The sequence below is a fragment of the Tachypleus tridentatus genome, chromosome 9 (genome assembly GCF_004210375.1).
Source record: "Tachypleus tridentatus isolate NWPU-2018 chromosome 9, ASM421037v1, whole genome shotgun sequence".
Lineage (NCBI taxonomy): Eukaryota > Metazoa > Arthropoda > Merostomata > Xiphosura > Limulidae > Tachypleus > Tachypleus tridentatus.
Window position 1 is genome coordinate 164,038,913 of NC_134833.1, and position 19,230 is coordinate 164,058,142.

General features: G+C 31.2%; 1 protein-coding gene across 1 annotated transcript in view; it reads left to right on the forward strand.

Moving 5' to 3' along the window:
- Positions 1-19,230, forward strand: part of LOC143227560 (ATP-dependent RNA helicase TDRD9-like) — a 136,040-nt gene that overhangs the window by 34,145 nt on the left and 82,665 nt on the right. The window contains exon 5 of the mRNA XM_076458992.1: positions 6,232-6,312. Coding sequence (XP_076315107.1) covers positions 6,232-6,312 — 81 coding nt within the window. The remainder of the gene's footprint in view (positions 1-6,231; positions 6,313-19,230) is intronic.

Sequence of the window (19,230 nt, forward strand, 5' to 3'; positions counted from 1 at the left end):
AAGTTTCTTGTATATGTTAGTATCTAACCAGGAGTACTAACAGTGATAGAATAAAACTGTACAACAAGTTTCTTGTATTTTAGTATCTAACCAGGAGTACTAACAGTGATAGAATAAAACTGTACAACAAGTTTCTTGTATATGTTAGTATCTAACCAGGAGTACTAACAGTGATAGAATAAAACTGTACAACAAGTTTCTTGTATATGTTAGTATCTAACCAGGAGTACTAACAGTGATAGAATAAAACTGTACAACAAGTTTCTTGTATATGTTAGTATCTAACCAGGAGTACTAACAGTGATAGAATAAAACTGTACAACAAGTTTCTTGTATTTTAGTATCTAACCAGGAGTACTAACAGTGATAGAATAAAACTGTACAACAAGTTTCTTGTATATGTTAGTATCTAACCAGGAGTACTAACAGTGATAGAATAAAACTGTACAACAAGTTTCTTGTATATGTTAGTATCTAACCAGGAGTACTAACAGTGATAGAATAAAACTGTACAACAAGTTTCTTGTATATGTTAGTATCTAACCAGGAGTACTAACAGTGATAGAATAAAACTGTACAACAAGTTTCTTGTATATGTTAGTATCTAACCAGGAGTACTAACAGTGATAGAATAAAACTGTACAACAAGTTTCTTGTATATGTTAGTATCTAACCAGGAGTACTAACAGTGATAGAATAAAACTGTACAACAAGTTTCAAGTTTGTATGTATTTTAGTATCTAACCAGGAGTACTAACAGTGATAGAATAAAACTGTACAACAAGTTTCTTGTATATGTTAGTATCTAACCAGGAGTACTAACAGTGATAGAATAAAACTGTACAACAAGTTTCTTGTATATGTTAGTATCTAACCAGGAGTACTAACAGTGATAGAATAAAACTGTACAACAAGTTTCTTGTATATGTTAGTATCTAACCAGGAGTACTAACAGTGATAGAATAAAACTGTACAACAAGTTTCTTGTACATGTTAGTATCTAACCAGGAGTACTAACAGTGATAGAATAAAACTGTACAACAAGTTTCTTGTATATGTTAGTATCTAACCAGGAGTACTAACAGTGATAGAATAAAACTGTACAACAAGTTTCTTGTATATGTTAGTATCTAACCAGGAGTACTAACAGTGATAGAATAAAACTGTACAACAAGTTTCTTGTATATGATTAGTAGTATCTAACCAGGAGTACTAACAGTGATAGAATAAAACTGTACAACAAGTTTCTTGTATATGTTAGTATCTAACCAGGAGTACTAACAGTGATAGAATAAAACTGTACAACAAGTTTCTTGTATATGTTAGTATCTAACCAGGAGTACTAACAGTGATAGAATAAAACTGTACAACAAGTTTCTTGTATATGTTAGTATCTAACCAGGAGTACTAACAGTGATAGAATAAAACTGTACAACAAGTTTCTTGTATATGTTAGTATCTAACCAGGAGTACTAACAGTGATAGAATAAAACTGTACAACAAGTTTCTTGTATATGTTAGTATCTAACCAGGAGTACTAACAGTGATAGAATAAAACTGTACAACAAGTTTCTTGTATATTTTAGTATCTAACCAGGAGTACTAACAGTGATAGAATAAAACTGTACAACAAGTTTCTTGTATATGTTAGTATCTAACCAGGAGTACTAACAGTGATAGAATAAAACTGTACAACAAGTTTCTTGTATATTTTAGTATCTAACCAGGAGTACTAACAGTGATAGAATAAAACTGTACAACAAGTTTCTTGTATATTTTAGTATCTAACCAGGAGTACTAACAGTGATAGAATAAAACTGTACAACAAGTTTCTTGTATATGTTAGTATCTAACCAGGAGTACTAACAGTGATAGAATAAAACTGTACAACAAGTTTCTTGTATATTTTAGTATCTAACCAGGAGTACTAACAGTGATAGAATAAAACTGTACAACAAGTTTCTTGTATATGTTAGTATCTAACCAGGAGTACTAACAGTGATAGAATAAAACTGTACAACAAGTTTCTTGTATATGTTAGTATCTAACCAGGAGTACTAACAGTGATAGAATAAAACTGTACAACAAGTTTCTTGTATATGTTAGTATCTAACCAGGAGTACTAACAGTGATAGAATAAAACTGTACAACAAGTTTCTTGTATATGTTAGTATCTAACCAGGAGTACTAACAGTGATAGAATAAAACTGTACAACAAGTTTCTTGTATATGTTAGTATCTAACCAGGAGTACTAACAGTGATAGAATAAAACTGTACAAGTTTCTTGTATATGTTAGTATCTAACCAGGAGTACTAACAGTGATAGAATAAAACTGTACAACAAGTTTCTTGTATATGTTAGTATCTAACCAGGAGTACTAACAGTGATAGAATAAAACTGTACAACAAGTTTCTTGTATATGTTAGTATCTAACCAGGAGTACTAACAGTGATAGAATAAAACTGTACAACAAGTTTCTTGTATATGTTAGTATCTAACCAGGAGTACTAACAGTGATAGAATAAAACTGTACAACAAGTTTCTTGTATATGTTAGTATCTAACCAGGAGTACTAACAGTGATAGAATAAAACTGTACAAGTTTCTTGTATATGTTAGTATCTAACCAGGAGTACTAACAGTGATAGAATAAAACTGTACAACAAGTTTCTTGTATATTTTAGTATCTAACCAGGAGTACTAACAGTGATAGAATAAAACTGTACAACAAGTTTCTTGTATATGTTAGTATCTAACCAGGAGTACTAACAGTGATAGAATAAAACTGTACAACAAGTTTCTTGTATATTTTAGTATCCAACCAGGAGTACTAACAGTGATAGAATAAAACTGTACAACAAGTTTCTTGTATATGTTAGTATCTAACCAGGAGTACTAACAGTGATAGAATAAAACTGTACAACAAGTTTCTCATGTATTTTAGTATCTAACCAGGAGTACTAACAGTGATAGAATAAAACTGTACAACAAGTTTCTCATGTATTTTAGTATCTAACCAGGAGTACTAACAGTGATAGAATAAAACTGTACAACAAGTTTCTTGTATATTTTAGTATCTAACCAGGAGTACTAACAGTGATAGAATAAAACTGTACAACAAGTTTCTTGTATATGTTAGTATCTAACCAGGAGTACTAACAGTGATAGAATAAAACTGTACAACAATTTTGTCATGTATTTTAGTATCTAACCAGGTGTACTAACAGTGATAGAATAAAACTGTTCAACAAGTTTCTTGTATTTTAGTATCTAACCAGGAGTACTAACAATGATAGAATAAAACTGTACAACAAGTTTCTTGTATATTTTAGTATCAAACCAGAAGTACTAACAGTGATAGAATAAAACTGTACAACAAGTTTCTTGTATATGTTAGTATCTAACCAGGAGTACTAACAGTGATAGAATAAAACTGTTCAACAAGTTTCTCATGTATTTTAGTGTCTAACCAGGAGTACTAACAGTGATAGAATAAAACTGTACAACAAGTTTCTCATGTATTTTAGTATCTAACCAGGTGTACTAACAGTGATAGAATAAAACTGTACAACAAGTTTCTTGTATATTTTAGTATCTAACCAGGAGTACTAACAGTGATAGAATAAAACTGTACAACAAGTTTCTTGTATATTTTAGTATCTAACCAGGAGTACTAACAGTGATAGAATAAAACTGTACAACAAGTTTCTTGTATATGTTAGTATCTAACCAGGAGTACTAACAGTGATAGAATAAAACTGTACAACAAGTTTCTTGTATATGTTAGTATCTAACCAGGAGTACTAACAGTGATAGAATAAAACTGTACAACAAGTTTCTCATGTATTTTAGTATCTAACCAGGAGTACTAACAGTGATAGAATAAAACTGTACAACAAGTTTCTCATGTATTTTAGTATCTAACCAGGAGTACTAACAGTGATAGAATAAAACTGTACAACAAGTTTCTCATGTATTTTAGTATCTAACCAGGAGTACTAACAGTGATAGAATAAAACTGTACAACAAGTTTCTTGTATATTTTAGTATCCAACCAGGAGTACTAACAGTGATAGAATAAAACTGTACAACAAGTTTCTTGTATATGTTAGTATCTAACCAGGAGTACTAACAGTGATAGAATAAAACTGTACAACAAGTTTGTCATGTATTTTAGTATCTAACCAGGTGTACTAACAGTGATAGAATAAAACTGTTCAACAAGTTTCTCATGTATTTTAGTATCTAACCAGGAGTACTAACAATGATAGAATAAAACTGTACAACAAGTTTCTTGTATATTTTAGTATCAAACCAGAAGTACTAACAGTGATAGAATAAAACTGTACAACAAGTTTCTTGTATATGTTAGTATCTAACCAGGAGTACTAACAGTGATAGAATAAAACTGTTCAACAAGTTTCTCATGTATTTTAGTATCTAACCAGGAGTACTAACAGTGATAGAATAAAACTGTACAACAAGTTTCTTGTATATTTTAGTATCCAACCAGGAGTACTAACAGTGATAGAATAAAACTGTACAACAAGTTTCTTGTATATTTTAGTATCTAACCAGGAGTACTAACAGTGATAGAATAAAACTGTACAACAAGTTTCTTGTATATGTTAGTATCTAACCAGGAGTACTAACAGTGATAGAATAAAACTGTACAAGTTTCTTGTATATGTTAGTATCTAACCAGGAGTACTAACAGTGATAGAATAAAACTGTACAACAAGTTTCTTGTATATGTTAGTATCTAACCAGGAGTACTAACAGTGATAGAATAAAACTGTACAACAAGTTTCTCATGTATTTTAGTATCTAACCAGGAGTACTAACAGTGATAGAATAAAACTGTACAACAAGTTTCTCATGTATTTTAGTATCTAACCAGGAGTACTAACAGTGATAGAATAAAACTGTACAACAATTTCTTGTATATTTTAGTATCCAACCAGGAGTACTAACAGTGATAGAATAAAACTGTACAACAAGTTTCTTGTATATGTTAGTATCTAACCAGGAGTACTAACAGTGATAGAATAAAACTGTACAACAAGTTTGTCATGTATTTTAGTATCTAACCAGGTGTACTAACAGTGATAGAATAAAACTGTTCAACAAGTTTCTCATGTATTTTAGTATCTAACCAGGAGTACTAACAATGATAGAATAAAACTGTACAACAAGTTTCTTGTATATTTTAGTATCAAACCAGAAGTACTAACAGTGATAGAATAAAACTGTACAACAAGTTTCTTGTATATGTTAGTATCTAACCAGGAGTACTAACAGTGATAGAATAAAACTGTTCAACAAGTTTCTCATGTATTTTAGTATCTAACCAGGAGTACTAACAGTGATAGAATAAAACTGTACAACAAGTTTCTTGTATATTTTAGTATCTAACCAGGAGTACTAACAGTGATAGAATAAAACTGTACAACAAGTTTCTTGTATATGTTAGTATCTAACCAGGAGTACTAACAGTGATAGAATAAAACTGTACAACAAGTTTCTTGTATATGTTAGTATCTAACCAGGAGTACTAACAGTGATAGAATAAAACTGTACAACAAGTTTCTTGTATATGTTAGTATCTAACCAGGAGTACTAACAGTGATAGAATAAAACTGTACAACAAGTTTCTTGTATATGTTAGTATCTAACCAGGAGTACTAACAGTGATAGAATAAAACAGTACAACAAGTTTCTTGTATATGTTAGTATCTAACCAGGAGTACTAACAGTGATAGAATAAAACTGTACAACAAGTTTCTTGTATATGTTAGTCTCTAACCAGGAGTACTAACAGTGATAGAATAAAACTGTACAACAAGTTTCTTGTATATGTTAGTTTCTAACCAGAAGTATTAACAGTGATAGAATAAGACTGTACAAGTTTCTTGTGTATGTTAGTATCTAACCAGAAGTACTAACAGTAATAGAATAAGACTGTACAAGTTTCTTGTGTATGTTAGTATCTAACTATGATACTAACATACATAAGAAACTTGTTCTACAGTATTATTTAGGTTATGATATAACCATAAATACTAACTGTCATTATACATGACGTTATTTTCTATGTAGAAGTTACCCGATGCTAAGAATGTAGATACAAGTTGATTAATATGTATGTGAATGTATTTGTTTCAGTTAAATAGTTTCTTTTTGAGGAATTATTGACCATTGTTTCTATGTGTTTTATTTAATACACTTAGGTCCATGAAAGAGACCAGGATACAGACTTTGCACTCCTGGTAGTTAGAAAGTTTTTAAGAACAACCTCAAAAGCAGTTAAGGTATGATTTTAGTCATTCATACTTTGTATAGACAGTTATAAAAGTGTTTAGAGATAACACTTGTTATGTGAGTTTTATCTCAGTTGAGGACATGGGTGTTTTTATTTATGAACATTTCTGTTTGTAATATTGAAGTCCTGAGTGTTATCTTTGCAAGCAGTGGAGTAACCCTTTATCTACAGGCATTTTTTATGCATTACATTCAAAATGTAATTAAACAACATTTTGTTTACATTATACTAATAAGTACAGCATTAAATTATAGAATAATCCATATTTTAATAGTTTATAATATTTAGGTTCTTAATTTTGTGAGGCACTATTATGAGAAAAAACAAACAAACCTGAATGTTTCCCTACTGCGAGAAATGTGTAATTTGTTTTCTAGACATCCCTTCTTCTTTAATTTACCCACCATTTCTACAACAAGTATGAAGTTTAAAGTAAATAATTCATTATAATTGTTCATACAAAAAATAAATTATTCATTCTTCAATCTTGGTTGGATACAGAACCACCAAATGAAGAAATCTCAACCACTTGTCACATTGTTTCTCTGTGGATTTGTTAATAGTTCTTTCTTATATTTAACACTATATTATCTATAATCAGTAGAAAATCAAGGTTTATTACGTTATGTTGTTTTATGTGAAAGTATTGTCAGTTCCTCATTTAGTACAAACTAAATTCCCATGGGTTACGTTTCGACTTGGTTGAATGAATTTATCACAACTGTTCTCGTATAGTTAGAAAGCCAAATTGATTGTGATAGTTGCGGGACATTGTCTGTTTTTTGCATATCGTTAATCTATGTTTGTTGGTACATTATTTAATTAAATGTTATTTAGTGCACTGTTACCCATTAGTACTAAAAAAAGGGTTAAGTATCATTAAGAGGAAACAGAATAAAGTCTTGGTAAGCCTTGTTTATCATGTGTGTTCTTTATTTATTGTTATGAAAGTAACTAAAGTGTAAAAACTATTAAGTTTACAGATAAGATTAGGTGAAATAACTGATTATTCACAAAGTATGCTTGCTAGAGCTTGTGGGTTGTGTGTATCTAATTCAATATGGTAACATGAGCTATGTTTGCCAAGCGACTTTCATCTTGAGTGTTAGGAATATCAGTGGGACGTAGCTGAAAGAGAAATAGAACAATTAAATTGAAGTAGAAACAGTTCCATACTGTTACAAGCTTTACAGATAAATGTATGTAGTTTTGTGTTTCAACTCTAGAAAGGAATAAAGAGGTAATGTGTATTTATTTCAGTGTTTCTTTTGGTAGTTATGAGATTGGTCAGGTTGATCCAACCTTGTACAGAGTTAAATAACAAAGTTGTGAAAAGATCACATCTGAATATTTGTATAGAAGGTTTTACAAAATACAATAATTAATTTGAGAGTTTTATGTTAACATGAAAATAACTTTGTACTTGGAGCAGTCAAAACGTTTGTCAGTGGGACAGCAGTAAGCCTCAGGGTTACAATGCTGAAATCAGGGTTTTGATTCCCCTTTGTGGACATAGCAGATGACCCAGAGTAGGTTTGCTATTAAGAAATTTTAGTAAAAATACCTAATTACAATATTCTAGTAATTTGTCTACAAATGATTCTTAATGACTACTGATAGTTTGTGAAGGTTCACAAAACATGTTAGGAGTTACTGTATAGACCTTGTAAAGAATCAGTCTGGATTTATAAAGCCAAGGCTGTAGTGAAACAGTCAATATGACGTTACCAATAGCATTTAATAAATACAACATGTCCAGTGTGTGTACTATTCACCAAATGATGTGGCTGTGACAATATGTGATATATAGTTTATATCATCTGATTTTATAGCTTCACATCAATGACATGTCCAGTGTGTGTACTATTCACCAAATGATGTGGCTGTGACTATGTGATATATAGTTTATATCATCTGATTTTATAGCTTCACATAAATACGACATGTCCAGTGTGTGTACTATTCACCAAATGATGTGGCTCTGACAATATGTGATATATAGTTTATATCATCTGATTTTATAGCTTCACATCAATGACATGTCCAGTGTGTGTACTATTCACCAAATGATGTGGCTGTGACAATATGTGATATATAGTTTATATCATCTGATTTTATAGCTTCACATAAATACGACATGTCCAGTGTGTGTACTATTCACCAAATGATGTGACTGTGACAATATGTGATATATAGTTTATATCATCTGATTTTATAGCTTCACATCAATATCATGTGTTCAGTGTGTGTACTATTCACCAAATGATGTGGCTGTGACAATATGTGATATATAGTTTATATCTGATTTTATAGCTTCACATCAATATGACATGTCCAGTGTGTGTACTATTCACCAAATGATGTGACTGACAATATGTGATATATAGTTTATATCATCTGATTTTATAGGTTCACATCAATATGACATGGCCAGTGTGTGTACTATTCACCAAATGATGTGGCTGTGACAGTATGTGATATATAGTTTATGTCATCTGATTTTATAGCTTTACATAAATATGACATGTCCAGTGTGTGTACTATTCACCAAATGATGTGGCTGTGACAATATGTGATATATAGTTTATATCATCTGATTTTATAGCTTCACATCAATATGACATGTCCAGTGTGTGTACTATTCACCAAATGACGTGGCTGTGACAATATGTGATATATAGTTTATATCATCTGATTTTATAGCTTCACATCAATATGACATGTCCAGTGTGTGTACTATTCACCAAATGATGTGGCTGTGACAATATGTGATATATAGTTTATATCATCTGATTTTATAGCTTCACATAAATATCATGTGTCCAGTGTGTGTACTATTCACCAAATGATGTGACTGTGACAATATGTGATATATAGTTTATATCATCTGATTTTATAGCTTCACATAAATATCATGTGTCCAGTGTGTGTACTATTCACCAAATGATGTGACTGTGACAATATGTGATATATAGTTTATATCATCTGATTTTATAGCTTCACATCAATATGACATGTCCAGTGTGTGTACTATTCACCAAATTATGTGGGTATCACAATACATGATATATACTTTAATATCACCTTACTTTATAGCCTCATAAACATGACATGCTCAGCATCTATATTGTTCACCAGATGTCATGATTCACTACTTTATCATAGCTAGTGTTCTCAGAATTCTTAACACAAATGAACAAGGTGCATTGCAGACAAGTTGTAAAAAGCATAATTTGTAAATTTATAAATAGAACTAGAATAAATGTTTCATTGGATGAAAAATATACTTGACATTACTATAGTTTTCTAGTGTCCTCATACACTAATGCTACACTATTAAAGGTAAAATACCTACTTCCCAGTCCTTCCACAAAGGAAATGGTTTATATCACTAGGTGTGAGTGTAATATATTGAGTACTGAGTAATTTTAAATTTGTGTGGAAGTGGTCAATACACTGTGCTTATTAAGTACTACATAATCTTAGTTATGTGGAAGTGGTCAATATACTGTGCTTATTATGTACTACATAATCTTATAGTTATGTGGAAGTGGTCAATACACTGTGCTTATTATGTACTACATAATGTTATAGTTATGTGGAAGTGGTCAATACACTGTGCTTATTATGTACTACATAATCTTATAGTTATGTGGAAGTGGTCAATACACTGTGCTTATTATGTACTAAATAATCTTAGTTATGTGGAAGTGGTCAATACACTGTGCTTATTATGTACTAAATAATCTTATAGTTATGTGGAAGTGGTCAATACACTGTGCTTATTAAGTACTACATAATCTTAGTTATGTGGAAGTGGTCAGTACGCTGCTTATTAAGTACTAAATAATCTTATAGTTATGTGGAAGTGGTCAATAAACTGTGCTTATTAAGTACTACATAATCTTATAGTTATGTGGAAGTGGTCAATACACTGTGCTTATTATGTAATAAATCTTAGTTATGTGGAAGTGGTCAATACGCTGCTTATTAAGTACTACATAATCTTATAGTTATGTGGAAGTGGTCAATACACTGTGCTTATTAAGTACTACATAATCTTAGTTGTGTGGAAGTGGTCAATACACTGTGCTTATTTTGTACTAAATCTTATAGTTATGTGGAAGTGGTCAGTAAACTGTGCTTATTAAGTACTACATAATCTTAGTTATATGGAAGTGGTCAATACACTGTGCTTATTATGTACTAAATACTCTTATAGTTATGTGGAAATGGTCAGTAAACTGTGCTTATTAAGTACTAAATCTTATAGTTATGTGGAAGTGGTCAACACACTGCTTATTATGTACTAAATCTTATAGTTATGTGGAAGTGGTCAATACACTGTGCTTATTAAGTACTACATAATCTTAGTTATGTGGAAGTGGTCAATACACTGTGCTTATTATGTACTAAATAATCTTAGTTATGTGGAAGTGGTCAATACACTGTGCTTATTATATACTAAATAATCTTAGTTATGTGGAAGTGGTTAATACACTGTGCTTATTAAGTACTACATAATCTTATAGTTATGTGGAAGTGGTCAATACACTTTTTATATGCAAAAACGGCTCGTTTGGGCTGAGAAAACACTTTACATAGAAGAGCGAACAACGTTTCGACCTTCTTCGGTCATCGTCAGGTTCACAAAGAAAGAGGTAACTGACCGAAAGCTGACCACATGTTTGAAAGGGGTTGTGTAACTGTGTGTCTAAATGTAGAGGGCGGTATTAGATGTTTGAATATATAATATTATTTATCATATTAATATAGGTATAAAGCATGCCCTTTATATTGGTTTATTTTGGGTTTAAGTTGTTGTATAAGTAAGGCTTCTTTAATTTTATGCTTTGTTTACGTTTGTTTCTTTATTTAGTATTTGAGTGTTTTCTATGGTTATGTTGTGTTTATTTGACTTGCAGTGTTCGAAAACGTGTGAAGGTGACTTTTTATGTTCTTTGAATCTGGTTTCCATTTTTCTACTTGTTTCTCCAATATAGAAGTCGTGGCAGTTATCACATTGTATTTTATAAATAATGTTGGTGTGGTGTTTGTCAGTGTAGTTTTTACATAGTATAGACCTCAGTTTTGTGCCGGGTTTTTGAATAAATTTGGTATTAATTGAATGTCATATTTTGTTACTAATTTTGCCAAATGTTGGTTATTTGTTTGCTGATGTCGGAATATATGGTATACAGCAGTATATGGTTTCGTGGTTTTTTTCTTGAGCTGTATTTACTTTAGTTGGTTGATTTTGCTTTCTGTCTAGGTGTGTGCGTATAATGTTTTCTACGGTTTGTGGAGGAAACTTATTGATGTTGGTGAAGTATTGTTTTATTTTGTCTAATTCATCGTTAATTTTATCTGGTGAGCATAGTTTTATGGCTGTGTTTATTTGGTTTCTTAGTATGTTGAGTTTTTGTTTTATTTCATGTGCTGAGTCCCAAGGAATGTATAGTCCAGTATGGGTGATTTTTCGGTGGATTTCTGTTTGGAATTGTGTATCAGTTCTTGTAATTTTGAGGTTAAGAAATGATATTTGATTGTTTTCTTCCTGTTCACATGTGAAGTTGATGTTGGGATGTATAGAGTTAATGTGATTGAAAAAATTAAGTATGTGTTCTGTAGATTTGAATCCAAGAACCGTGTCATCTACATATCTATACCAGTATAGTGGTGGATGTAATGCTGTGTTAATTGCTTGTGTTTCAACTTGTGTCATAAAAATATTGGCTAGAACTGGTGATACTGGGTTGCCCATGCTTAGGCCGTTTGTTTGTATATAGTTTTGGTTGTTGAACATGAAGTTTGTCTTTATCGTGGGTGAATTCTATGAGGGTTGCTAACTGGTTACTGGGAATTTCTATAGTTGGGTTAGGGTCTCGGATATAGAGTTCTAAGGCTATCTTGCAGGCTTCAGTGGTTGGAACTTCTGTAAAGAGGGATATAACATCTAAACTGGCCATTAAGGCTTTATGATTAAGTTGATTTAGATTAGACTTGAAATTAAAAGAGTCTTTGATAAATGAGCTGGCTGATGTTACATATTTGGAGAATGCCCATGCTATGTATTTACCAAGGTTGTAATTAAACGATTCATATGTGGACATTATTGGTCGTAATGGACAATCTGGTTTATGAGGTTTGGGGATGCCATATATTTGTGGTGTGTGAGTCGGTTTTACGTGAGGTAGGAATAAAGTGTTTGTGAAATTGTGTTGGCTTTTTTCATTTGTAGTAGTAATTTGTTCAGTTTCGTCTAGTGTGTCTTTGTTGGATTTGTGTGTATTGGTTTAAATTTGTTCGTGTCTGATAGGATGTTATTCATTTTTGGATGTATTCATTCGTGTTCATTATGACTATAGTGTTACCTTTATCTGCTTTTAGAATTTTATGTTTTGTCTTGTTTTAGGTTTTTATGCAATTAATGTCTATTTTGTAAGGTTGTTTTCAGTTTTCTGTTTTGTGAAATTATGTTGATAGTTTTGTGAGAAAATTCTTTGAAAAATCGTTTAAGATGTTGTTTTAGGTGTTTCTGGAAAATATAAATTTGTAATTTTACCTGGGAAGGTTGGCTGTTGGATGTCAATAAAATTATCTAAGTTGTCTTCTTTCTGTTGGTTGTTTTTTGGTTGTTTCCTTGTTTTTGTTCTCTGTAGAAAGTATCACAAGTCTCCTGGCTAGATCTTCTAAACATGTTTTGATTTCTATGGTTGGAATGTGCCTAGGTGCTATAGCTGAGTTGAGTCCTTTGTTAAGTAGATGTATCTCGTCTGTGTTTAATTGATCTGGTCGGATCTGTTAATTATGAGGTTAGTCAACGGTTTGTCGCTTTGGTGTCTTTTCTGTTGTTTGCATCTTAGTTTTTCTAGTTTTTTTGTTGTGGCAGATCTTTTTGTCTCTGTCGCTTTTAGTATTGATTTGGTTTATGTTTCGTTGTATAAGTCCAGTAAATCTCTGGTTTAATGCAGCATGCCAGTTGATGGTCTAGATTCATTTTTTGTTTTGTAAGTCATGTAGTTCTTTGTATTTTGTGTTCAACATGGCTTTCAGTAGTTTTTTCTGTAAATTTTGATAATGTTTGTGTATGTATTAAAATTTTTGAAAGTTTTACCTTTACAAAATTAGGGTTAGTTGTTCTTTTCTACATTGTTGAATAAAATAAATGTCATTTCTTCTATTAATAATTCGTTGGTTTAAATTCCTTAGTTTCTTAACGATCGTGTGAGCGTGTACTGTTAATAGTGGTGTACGGGTATGCTAGTTCAGACATAATGGTAACAGGTAAGTACAAATACACTGAGAAAAACACAAAACTTACACTTCTCGTTACAGTCGCAGCGATGAAACAATAATCAGTGATGACGAAACCCACTTGTTGAGAAATTTATATGCAAAACGGCTCGTTTGGGCTGAAAAACACTTTACATAGAAGAAGCGAACAACGCTTCGACCTTCTTCGGTCATCGTCAGGTTCACAAAGAAAGAGGTAACTGACCGTTCGTTGATTTGAGTTGAAAATGTTATTGAACTACTGTTTCACAAATTTGTTAGTAAGTTTGATGTCAAATTATAATTCATACTGATGTTTGTGAGTCATATGGTTCATTGAATACATTTGTGGTTCAAATTAGATGTAAAGTTTTAAAAGGAACTGGGTTCAAGGGTTGTAACTAGAAAAGAAAATGGTCTGCTTTACTTTATAATTTATTGTTTTGTATTTTAAGAAAAATAAGTTTAACTTGTTTCTAAATAGTAATAATCTACATACATATATAGTGTATAATATTTGAAATGTAATTACATATTGCAAAATGAGTCTACTAAAACACATCCAAGACAGTGTCACTTTGTAAAGACTGAAGGCCAGTTTTATTTTATTGAATATGGTAACATGAATGCAGATGTACCATATTGCAAGTTATGTAACGTTAGCTAAGCAAGACTGGAAGGAAAGTGTAATGAAAAATAATTAATATATTATGTTATGAGACATAAGCTAATTGGACTAAATATTTGTATGTTTCTGTTTTAATATGTATTCATATAGCATAAAGAAAAGTATATATATTTCCTAACTTTTTATGATTTGAAAATTTGGAAACATTTTATTCTGATATGTTTTTATTTGACAGAACTGAAAACAATCATATTTGGTATATTTTAATTCCTGATTTATTTTCCCTTCCAACATTTTTTAAATATTTTCTCATGAAGTTTTAATGTACAGCTGCAAATTTGTAAGATTAATAAAATTACAGTCACGATCCCTAATGTGTGGTGGGAATAACTTTACTTTTACTATACAGTTTATCATACAACTGTAATATTGATCTTTTTATTTAACTTGTAAAGCACTACATGTTTATAATCCTTGACTGTTTTAAAAATCACAAAGCTTCATTGAATAAGTTTAGGTTCTAAATCCACTTCATGGACTTTCACCACTCTTCTGAGTGAATGCTTGTTAAACATTTGTTAGGCATGTTGACTTACATAGTTAGAAAGAATAAAAAAAAGAGTAGTTGTCTGTTTAGATCAGTAGTGTATGGCTTATCAAACACTGAAAACTGAGATGAAGAAACATTGATTAAGTAAAAACATTCAGTAAGTGTTTAAATCAGTTGTGTATAGGTTTAGTTACCTGTTTAGATCGTAGTGTATGGCTTATCAAACACTGAAAACTGAGGTGAAGAAACAATGATTAAGTAAAAACAGTCAGTAAGTGTTTAAATCAGTTGTGTATAGGAGTAGTTACCTGTTTAGATCAGTAGTGTATGGCTTATCAAACACTGAAAACTGAAGTGAAGAAACAATGAAGTAAAAACAGTCAGTAAGTGTTTAAATCAGTTGTGTATAGGTTTAGTTACCTGTTTAGGTCAGAAGTGTATGGCATATCAAACACTGAAAACTGAAGTGAAGAAACAATGAAGTAAAAACAGTCAGTAAGTGTTTAAATCAGTTGTGTATAGGTTTAGTTGTCTGTTTAGATCAGTAGTGTATGGCTTATCAAACACTGAAACTGAGGTGGAGAAACAATGATTAAGTAAAAACAGTCGGTAAGTGTTTAAATCAGTTGTGTATAGGTTTAGTTACCTGTTTAGATCAGTAGTGTATGGCTTATCAAACACTGAAACTGAGGTAGAGAAACAATGATTAAGTAAAAACAGTCAGTAAGTGTTTAAATCAGTTGTGTATAGGAGTAGTTACCTCTTTAGGTCAGTAGTGTATGGCATATCAAACACTGAAAACTGAGATGAAAAAACAATGATTAAGTAAAAACAGGCAGTAAGTGTTTAAATCAGTTGTGTATAGGAGTAGTTACCTGTTTAGGTCAGTAGTGTATGGCTTATCAAACACTGAAAACTGAGGTGAATAAACAATGATTAAGTAAAAACAGTCAGTAAGTGTTTAAATCAGTTGTGTATAGGTTTAGTTGTCTGTTTAGATCAGTAGCATATGGCTTATCAAACACTAAAAACTGAGGTGAAGAAACAATGATTAAGTAAAAAGAGTCAGTAAGTGTTTAAATCAGTTGTGTATAGGAGTAGTTACCTGTTTAGGTCAGTAGTGTATGGGTTATCAAACACTGAAAACTGAGGTGGAGAAACAATGATTAAGTACAAACAGTCAGTAAGTGTTTAAATCAGTTGTGTATAGGTTTAGTTACCTGTTTAGGTCAGTAGTGTATGGCTTATCAAACACTGAAAACTAAGGTGAAGAAACAATGAAGTAAAAACAGTCAGTAAGTGTTTAAATCTGTGGTATATAGGAGTAGTTACCTGTTTAGATAAGTAGTGTATGGCTTATCAAACACTGAAAACTGAGGTGAAGAAACAATGATGAAGTAAAAACAGTCAGTAAGTGTTTAAATCAGTTGTGTATAGGTTTAGTTACCTGTTTAGGTCAGAAGTGTATGGCATATCAAACACTGAAAACTGAAGTGAAGAAACAATGAAGTAAAAACAGTCAGTAAGTGTTTAAATCAGTTGTGTATAGGTTTAGTTGTTTGTTTAGATCAGTAGTGTATGGGTTATCAAACACTGAAAACTGAGGTGAAGAAACAATGATTAAGTAAAAAGAGTCAGTAAGTGTTTAAATCAGTTGTGTATAGGAGTAGTTACCTGTTTAGATCAGTAGTGTATGGCATATCAAACACTGAAAACTGAAGTGAAGAAACAATGAAGTAAAAACAGTCAGTAAGTGTTTAAATTTGTGGTATATAGGAGTAGTTACCTGTTTAGATCAGTAGTGTATGGCTTATCAAACACTGAAACTGAGGTGGATAAACAATGATTAAGTAAAAACAGTCAGTAAGTGTTTAAATCAATTGTGTATAGGAGTAGTTACCTCTTTAGGTCAGTAGTGTATGGCTTATCAAACACTGAAAACTGAGGTGGAGAAACAATGATTAAGTAAGAACAGTCAGTAAGTGTTTAAATCAGTTGTGTATAGGTTTAGTTACCTGTTTAGGTCAGTAGTGTATGGCTTATCAAACACTGAAAACTGAGGTGAAGAAACAATGAAGTAAAAACAGTCAGTAAGTGTTTAAATCTGTGGTATATAGGAGTAGTTACCTGTTTAGATAAGTAGTGTATGGCTTATCAAACACTGAAAACTGAGGTGAAGAAACAATGATTAAGTAAAAACAGTCAGTAAGTGTTTAAAACAGTTGTGTATAGGTTTCGTTACCTGTTTAGGTCAGAAGTGTATGGCTTATCAAACACTGAAAATTGAGGTGAAGGAACAATGATGAAGTAAAAACAGTCAGTAAGTGTTTAAATCAGTTGTGTATAGGAGTAGTTACCTCTTTAGGTCAGTAGTGTATGGCTTATCAAACACTGAAAACTGAGGTGAAGAAACAATGAAGTAAAAACAGTCAGTAAGTGTTTAAATCAGTTGTGTATAGGTTTAGTTACCTGTTTAGGTCAGTAGTGTATGGCTTATCAAACACTGAAAACTGAGGTGAAGAAACAATGATGAAGTAAAAACAGTCAGTAAGTGTTTAAATCAGTTGTGTATAGGAGTAGTTACCTGTTTAGGTCAGTAGTGTATGGGTTATCAAACACTGAAAACTGAGGTGGAGAAACAATGATTAAGTAAAAACAGTCAGTAAGTGTTTAAATCAATTGTATATAGGAGTAGTTACCTCTTTAGGTCAGTAGTGTATGGCTTATCAAACACTGAAAACTGAGGTGAAGAAACAATGATTAAGTAAAAACAGTCAGTAAGTGTTTAAATCAGTTGTGTATAGGTTTAGTTACCTGTTTAGATCAGTAGTGTATGGGTTATCAAACACTGAAAACTGAGGTGGAGAAACAATGAAGTAAAAACAGTCAGTAAGTGTTTAAATCAGTTGTGTATAGGTTTAATTTCCTGTTTAGGTCAGTAGTGTATGGCTTATCAAACACTGAAAATTGAGGTGAAGGAACAATGATGAAGTAAAAACAGTCAGTAAGTGTTGAAATCAGTTGTGTATAGGTTTAGTTGTCTGTTTAGATCAGTAGTGTATGGCTTATCAAACACTGAAAACTGAAGTGAAGAAACAATGAAGTAAAAACAGTCAGTAAGTGTTTAAATCAGTTGTGTATACGTTTAGTTGCCTGTTTAGGTCAGTAGTGTATGGCTTATCAAACACTGAAAACTGAAGTGAAGAAACAATGAAGTAAAAACAGTCAGTAAGTGTTTAAATCAGTTGTGTATAGGTTTAGTTTCCTGTTTAGGTCAGTAGTGTATGGCTTATCAAACACTGAAAATTGAGGTGAAGGAACAATGATGAAGTAAAAACAGTCAGTAAGTGTTGAAATCAGTTGTGTATAGGTTTAGTTGTCTGTTTAGATCAGTAGTGTATGGCTTATCAAACACTGAAAACTGAGGTGAAGAAACAATGATTAAGTAAAAACAGTCAGTAAGTGTTTAAATCAGTTGTGTATAGGTTTAGTTGTCTGTTTAGATCAGTAGTGTATGGCTTATCAAACACTGAAAACTGAGGTGAAGAAACAATGATTAAGTAAAAACAGTCTTTAAGTGTTTAAATCAGTTGTGTATAGCTCACGTAAGCTGAAAAGTGGGTAAAAGTATGCTTGAAGTTACAAGGAAAATATAAATATATTTTACTAGAGACTATTTGGACTTTTTTGCTGTATCTGTCATGTTATGTTGATAAAAAGATGAACATCCAGTAATAATTTCATTTCAAACACACTGAAATCAGTTGAAATTTAAAATTTATTAATTTTTTTGTTTCTGTGTAAAACTCAAACTGTAAATGGCTTATTTCCTTTGTCACTGTGTTAAGAACACTCCTTTTTTTGGTAATGCTCAACAGTATACATATAAAACTGTCACCTGATTGTTCTTAAGCCAATCATGGTGTTTATATTGAATACTAAATATTCATGTTGATTTGTTAGAATGATTTCTTTTATATTTTTTATTTTTTGATAAAATTTGTGATCTAACAGCAAAGAAGTTTAATAAATTCAGAAATTTTGTGACAATGAGTTGTTATCAAAAGTAAAATAGAATTTTAAAATAAGTCTTACTTTATGTTAAAACATTAGATCTAATGCTTAGACTAAAAAACGTATCTGTTACTAGCATTATAGAGTCAGTGTTTGAAAAGTTTTTAGTGGTGAATAAAGGTTATATAATAAATATTCCTTTGGTAATTTAACACATGTATCACTATTTGGCCTAAAAATATAAAACAACAACATAATTAGTACAAAGTATCTTGTACTCTTTATGCAGTTGAAAGAGTTGAAAATTTCTGTCGTAATGTCTGCACTATCTTTTCTATTCCCTGACCTGAAAAGAATACAGTGAAAAGAATGTTATTTAAGGCACTTTTGTTCATGATAACATTTAATATTTCTATGTAGGTTTTACTAAAAATGTGGTA